Here is a 7,752-nt window from a genome sequence, read left to right as displayed (position 1 = left end):
TCCCAAGAGAAGTTGTGGCCACTATGTTTAAGACCCAGATCAGTTCTTAAGGGAGCAATCTATCTACTTACCCCTGCTTCGGGGAAGGAGTGAATTCCATCTTGTGTAACTGAGTTCTCAACTCCTAAATCAGACAAGTCTCTAAAAAAGTAGGCATGTTGAGTTGGTAATCTGACCACTCTCACCCATACTAATCAAAGGACCGCCCTCAAAGGTATGAGTTCCCAAAACACACAGGGTTGAGGTCATGTCATCTATGGTCGTTTAGGTGAGATGTAAGTCTCTAGTATCAACGACGTTATATACAGAGACTAGTCATCTCGTGGTTTGGTCTTATACAAACTCTTTGTATAGGACACCTCTGCACGCATGTCTCCACATGAATGATCAGGATCTACCATCTGTAGTAGTTTACAACACTTGCAAACCTCTACAAAGCGAGTCATATCTGTAGTGTCACCAGGATCAGATATCCCACCTTAATCCTTATACTACAGACCTATTTAGGTTATCACTTAAGGCATGATCCACTTGTATATCACATATACATGCTTAAGATTACATAAGATAACTATGGAGCTTTGTTTATTGGATATGAGTAAATGCTAGAATGAAATAATAGTTATTTTATTCATCAAACAATGTGTACCATTACAAACAATGAGACTCCAGGAGAATTAGGACACTAATCCCAATAGTATGAGCTTTATGTTATGATTCATGTGTAGGACTCTACTTTATGATGCATGACATTTATGTTAGTGATAGTTGCCCTATCCATAGTCATGTACCCACCAGAGACTTGTGATCTCCTTCGAGGTCAGGTCTTACTCTTTGTATAGGACGCCTTCGCTCGCATGTCCATTACACGAATGATCAGGATCACACCATCTGCGATAAGTCACAACATTTGTAACAATTCCACAAAGTGGACTACGTCCATTGTGTTACCAGGATAAGGTTTCTCTCCTATATCCATATACTACAGACTATTTTGGTTGTCACTTAAGGCATGATCTACTTGTATATCACTATATACATGCTTAAGTTACATAAAGACAACCATGGATATTAAGTTTATTGGTTTGTGGTAAAATAAAAAAACATCTAAATATGCAAAGTCAAGAGGTGAAGTAAATATCATATATATTATACATCACAAGTATTCGTACAAAGTTGTTTACAAACTATAGGACACGATACTTTAAGGCACAAACCCCAATAATCTCCCACTTGTCCTAAATTGAAGTGGGGAGTACAAGTAAACAGGTACAAATCAATAAACTAGGGCATAAAAACCTAGTGCAACAAAATCTCCCACTTGCTCTAGTCCAGCCGTAGGCGGTCCCGTAGACCCATGCTCTAAAGGTGACCCTCAAACACTGTAGTTGTGAGAGCCTTTGTAAACGAATTAGCAACGTTTTGCTCCGAGACGATCTTTGTGATGATCACGTCTCTTTGATACACTAACTCGCGGATCAGATGATACTTCCACTCTATGTGTTTGTCGCGCCTATGACTCTTGGGCTCTTTGGAGTTCGCCACACACCACTATTGTCACAATAGAGGGTGATGGGACTAGACACATCTGGAACAACTTCCAACTTTGTTGAGAACTTTCTGAGCCAAACGTCCTCTTTAGTAGCTTCACAAGCTATTACGTACTCGGCCTCTATCGTGGAGTCGACGATGCACCCCTGCTTAGTGCTCTGCCACATTACAACTCCTCCATTAAGAGTAAATACTGACCCTGAAGTGGATTTTCGAGAGTCCTTATCAGTCTGATAGTCAAAATTCATGTATCCAGTAAGGATCAAATCCCTAGACCCATAAACAAGCATGTAGTTCCTCATTCTCCAAAGATACTTAAGGATGTTCTTAACTGCGGTCCAGTGACCTTGTCTAGAGCATCGCATACATTAAACTGCCAACGAAAGATGCATATGAGACCAGTCTCATGTCCTTAACCTCTTGAGGCGTCTTAGCACATGAGTCCTTAGACAAAGTGACTCCATGCCTGAATTGTAGTAGGCCCTTTTTGGAGTTCTGCATCGAGTACTTGAGCAAGATTTTGTCAATATACGATGCTTGAGACAACGCTAGCACTTTGTTCTTACGATCCCGAAAGATCTGTATACCCAGAACAAACTGAGCCTCTTCCAAAGCTTTCATTTGGAATTGAGTCGTTAGCCAGTTCTTAACTGTAGTCAGTAGACCCACATCATTCCCAATGAGTAGTATATCGTTTACATACAATACTAAGAAAGCTACTGAACTGTTGACTATTTTCTTGTAAACACAAGGTTCATCAACGTTTTGGTCAAAGCCATACGATTTGATCGCAACATCAAACTAAATATTCTAAGATCGAGACGCTTGCTTCAGCCCATAAATGGACCAATTCAGTTTGCAAACATTTTGCTCTTGACCTTGGGCAATGAATCCTTCGGGTTGCACCATGTAAATGGTCTCCTCAAGATTGCCATTCAGAAAAGCCGTCTTGACGTCCATTTGCCAAATCTCATAATTATAATAAGTTGCAATGGACAGGAGGATGCAGATCGAGTTTAACATGGCAACATGTGAGAAAGTCTTCTCATAATCGACTCCCTCCACCTGGGTATAACCCTTTGCCACAAGTCCATTTGTCAAATCTCATAATTATAATAAGTTGCATTTATTTTTTATTATCAAATTTGATTTTATTCAACTAACTTTTGATTTGTTTATATGTTTGTTATAAATTCAGTTGCATCTAAATATTTTTTTTTTATTATTTTATACATAATGTTATCAAATTAATTTGATCTTTTTTTTTCCCTTTATATTCTCGATATTTTCAATTTTTCATATACAAACATGTAAAATGACTTGTAAATGTTTGAAACATGTGGGTGTCTATATATATATATTTCAACTTATTATTATTATTAATATTAATGTTAATAATATAATGTTATTACCATTCTTATTCTTATTCTTATTATTATGATCGTAATTATTATTATTTATTGAAAAAAAATAACAAAAAAACTCTAAATCTCATCTTCTTCATCTTCTTCACTTATCGCCCCAAAATCTCATTTTCTCCTTTGCAATATCATGTCTTCGATCATTGGTTCAACAACTCTTTCTTGAATTCCATCATCTTGGCTAGCTTTTAATGACCACCCTTACCAGGTTGTCGACCTTTGTGCGCTTGCAAACATGTTTTCTGCTTTTGTTTCTACTTTGAACATCATTTTCAACAATGATGTTCAGAGATCGATAGTGTTTAAAGTTAGTTTTCAAGATCCAATGAGCAAAATGATCACATAGAATGAAGATAACTGGTTTGATGTCAAAAGCAATCATACTTCCAATGGTCAAATCGTCATGAAGTTGTAATTCATTCACATATTCACTTGCCAACAACAACTTTACTAGTAAAATCAACTTTGCTCTTTCTCATCTTGAAGGAATTCTAATGACCCTATCGACTGCTCGTCAACCCTCGCATACACGCGTTAAATAGGTATCTGGAAGCATTAAGGACCATATTGGGTGATTTTTAATTTTGCTTATAGAATGTTTAGATACTGTATATTTGTAGTTCTAGAATGTTTAGGTAGAGTGTATTTGTGGTATTTGTGTTGTTTTTGAAGCAGTGTATCTTTGCATTTTCGTTTATACTTAATTTTGTTGTTTTAGGGTAGTTTTGTCATTGATTAATTAGTATTTTTTATTATATAAATTCATTTGGCTATTTTTATAATTTTGAATTTTTTTTTGCCATTTTCCAAATGAAACTTTAAAATTTGCTATTTCTTTTGTCAGCCCATTTTATTACCTTTGTTGTTGTTCACTAGTGTTGTGTAAGCGTAATGAAATGTGGGCTCCACTATAAAATCCATAAAACATAATCTTATTGGGAAGGAAAAGGTCATAAATCCAATTACGATTGATTATGAGTGGGCTCCATACCCTCTTTTTTTACTGACTTTTGATCATTTACTATTTTCATTACAGTAGGTAAATAATACCAATGAATTTTTTAAAATTATGATTGCATGTAGCAAACACAATTTAAAAAGAATCTTATATTCTTTGCAATTGAGGCTAGTACAATTCATACTTAATTTCATTACAATTCCGACAATTTTCATTATAGATCAGTAAACGTGACCCAATACTTTTTAACAAATTTTTAATTAATACTTTTTTCCTTGTCTCTTTTGAGATTTCAAAAAGTTCATTGCATTTGTACTTCCATTTTGAAAAGGAGTCATCAACAGTCCATATTAAAGAAAGAAAAAGCAGAAACGGCAGGCAGCCGCTGTGTCCGGAGAAAGAGTCCAAGGCGAATGCAGTTCCATGTCGCCTCTCGTCTCTCATTTCTGATCTAGGTCACTCCGCTGAGGTTTCAAAGCTTCCTTCTACTCTTTGCCTTGTTTCGAATGCACCTCTGTTTCCTTTCAAATATAAAGATTTCATTGGTTTTGTGTGCTTCCATTAGAGTTTGAGCTATATTTTAATTGTTTCTTTCCATCGCTGTTCTCTGTTCTTTTGTATGATGGTATTTTACGGATCTTGATTAAGTGAAGTTCGGTTTCTTCGTTTCCGGTTGAGAAAAGACTGTACAGTCGAGTTCAAGTATGTAACCAATCTTTTGCATAGATTTCTGTTCTTGTACTAGTTGAAATGTTTAAGCTGGTTATATGGATTCGGAAGTAGTTTCCACGAAATCCTGAGCTGGTTTTGATGATCAAATAGTTGTTTCAGAACTTCAAAATTTATGCTTTCTGATTTGTTTATTCAAATTTCTTTGAGCGGATGTCTGCACAGTTTATAGAAATATTTCTTCCTAGAGTTACTATTTTTACCTGCAGAAATAATGGCGTCTTGTAACTATTTTAATGCGAGCTTTAGCTCTTCAACTTGGGAATAAATATCAAGAGTTTAATTATCTTATTTCTTATTCCATCCTTTACTCTTCTTTCTTCGTTCTTGGTTTAATTATCTTTTGTTTAGTCTTCTTGTAAACAGACAGCATTTTTCATGGCTGAATGATTAAGAAGTAGGAAAATTTAATTCCTTTTCCTACAAAGGGCTTTGGCAGCTGAAATTTTATTTAGCATAATTTTCTAAATATCCAGAATCTTCATTCATTGTTGTGGGAACCTCATTGTTCATTTGTATGCACATGAGATGATTTTTTTTTTTTTTTTTTTTTTTTAATTATTTTTATTTTTAAGGTTCTAGACGTTTATGCCTTTGATTGTCCTCCAAGTCCAAAGTCTTCTCCAATTTATGATAACCATGAAGAACATGTACCGGTTTCTAAAATTTGGATTTGATTTCAACTTTATGGCTAGAAATATCTCTCTCTTAACCAGTTTTCTATAAGAATAGTTGTAACCATTTTGTTATTAAGAACAAGTATAACTTGGATAAAGTTTGAGACTGCATTATCTTCACTAGATATAAAGAGAACTCTTTCCGTGAAATGAACTTAGAAAACTTCGGATGACCTAATATTGATTGTTGTTAGAGCTGTTTCTGTAAAACAACCTTTATTTTGGGCATTTGATCTTTGTGACTGGCTCTCTCTCTCTCTCTCTCTCTCTTTGGCCTTACTGTAATTCAGGATTTCATGATTTCTGCGCAAGCATATTACCGAAGCTAATTGTTTAACTATATAATAATAATAATAATAATAATAATAATAATAATAGAAGTCAACAAATACAAGCCTAATCTTCGGTGGTATATGGTGGTAATGATATTTCATTCCGATGTTTTAGTCAAGTGTGTTTAAGGTAGTAAGTGGTGGTAATATTCATCCTTCGATATTATTAAGAAAATATTTCGTGCTGCTTCATAATATGTTCTGGTTGCTTCTCATTGTGGAGCTCAATGCAGTTCTAGTATTTCTTTGGTGAGAGATGTATAATTGTTATAATACATCACAGATTGCTAAAGAACTTAAAAGAGTGCAAACTGTTTATCATCCAAATGGGAGATGTGGCGAAAGATCTTGCTGCTGGGACTCTTGGGGGAGCAGCTCAATTGATATGTGGGCACCCGTTTGATACAATTAAGGTCAAGCTCCAAAGCCAACCTGCCCCCCTTCCTGGCCAACGTCCCAAATATTCTGGAGCTATGGATGCTCTGAGACAAACTTTAGCTTCAGAAGGCCCAAGAGGTTTGTACAAAGGTATGGGAGCTCCATTGGCTACAGTTGCTGCACAAAATGCTGTTCTCTTCACTGTCAGGGGACAACTAGAGTCCTTCTTTAGGCCTTATCCTGGTGCCTCCCTTGAAGTTAACCAACAAGTGGTTTGTGGGGCTGGGGCTGGCGTTGCTGTATCTCTTGTAGCTTGTCCAACAGAGTTGATCAAGTGCAGGTTTGTACAACCTTTTCTCGAATGCCCTGAACTTTGTGACTCCACCCCAAAATATTACATTATCACTAATAGTTATATATTATAGATAACTCACCATGAAAGGAACTTTGATCCCCATTGTTTTCCTGGTAACTCAAACAAACTACATTTGGCATGGCGTATCTTCTTGACCATTATTGCCTTTGTTGGTTTCTCATCTGGTGCATATGCAGAGAAAGAGAATTAAATTACGGTTATATATAGGCATCTTTGTTCTTGATTTTACTTTGCCAACCTCTTTAATATCGAAATGTAGCAAGCTTGTCATTATAAGTTAGTTGAACTTTTCAAAGTTTTTGACTTCACGATGGTAAGAGAGTTCACAAGACCTTACAACCTTCAACTTTTGTTGTTAATGAATAGACTGCAAGCTCAGAGTGCATTAGCAACATCCAGTTCAGTTGGTGTGCCAGTGAAGTATGGTGGTCCAGTGGATGTAGCCAAGCATGTTATCCAATCGCATGGAGTGAAGGGCCTTTTCAAGGGTTTGGTTCCAACTTTGGCAAGAGAGGTGCCTGGGAATGCAGTAGTTTTTGGTGTATATGAAATGCTCAAACAGCACTTTGCTGGAGGTCGAGACACTTCTAATCTGGGCAGAGGGTCTCTGATGGTGGCTGGTGGTGTATCTGGTGCTGCATTCTGGCTAGCTGTGTATCCAACTGATGTGATAAAGAGTGTGATTCAAGTGGATGATTTCAAGAACCCAAAGTTCTCTGGTTCTATGGATGCGTTAAGAAAAATCATGGCCTTAGAAGGAATGAAAGGGCTATACAGAGGTTTTGGACCTGCCATGGCTCGTAGTGTCCCAGCTAATGCAGCATGCTTCTTGGTATACGAAATCACCAGATCTAGTTTAGGTTAATTAAACAATTCTTTTGGAACTTCTTGTCCTCTATGTGTCTGGATGCTTATTGGTTATACCCCATTTGATTCGAGTTGGGTACGACGAGAAATAAAATTAACTCATTAACTCTTGCATTTCATTGCTTCTTTTTTTGTCCTCTCCTAAACCTTCAATGGTAGAGAATTGCGAGAGCTATGTTGTACCAGGCTCTTTGAATGGCTTCATGTATTTATTAGTTAAAGAAGTGTAAGTCTCCTATTTTACACTCAAGAAATGTATTAGAACCAAAGATCCAGGCAAAACTTGTTGGAGAGAGCGATGAGAACACCAAATGGTTCCATAAACAAGCCAGTGAAAGGCAGAAACAAATGCCATTATCAGTATTGCTGATCAGGCGGAGCTGGCAGGAGGATCCAGATAGAATCAAATCTATTTTTACGGAGTATTTTCAAGATATGTTTAGATCTTCTGAACCGGGTGTTG

General features: G+C 36.5%; 1 protein-coding gene across 1 annotated transcript; it reads left to right on the top strand.

Moving 5' to 3' along the window:
• Positions 1–4,207: 4,207 nt before the first annotated feature.
• On the top strand, positions 4,208–7,408 carry LOC120077575 (mitochondrial carnitine/acylcarnitine carrier-like protein). Its single transcript, XM_039031513.2, has 3 exons — positions 4,208–4,399; positions 5,952–6,386; positions 6,789–7,408. Exons 2-3 carry the CDS (start codon positions 5,995–5,997, stop codon positions 7,285–7,287), a joined length of 891 nt encoding a protein of 296 aa, XP_038887441.2. The 5' UTR covers positions 4,208–4,399; positions 5,952–5,994; the 3' UTR covers positions 7,288–7,408.
• The last annotated feature ends 344 nt before the right edge of the window (positions 7,409–7,752 follow it).

This window comes from Benincasa hispida, chromosome 5 (genome assembly GCF_027475165.1).
Source record: "Benincasa hispida cultivar pf3 chromosome 5, pf3_genome.v1.1, whole genome shotgun sequence".
Taxonomy (NCBI): domain Eukaryota; kingdom Viridiplantae; phylum Streptophyta; class Magnoliopsida; order Cucurbitales; family Cucurbitaceae; genus Benincasa; species Benincasa hispida.
This window is presented reverse-complemented; position numbering and strand designations above follow the sequence as displayed.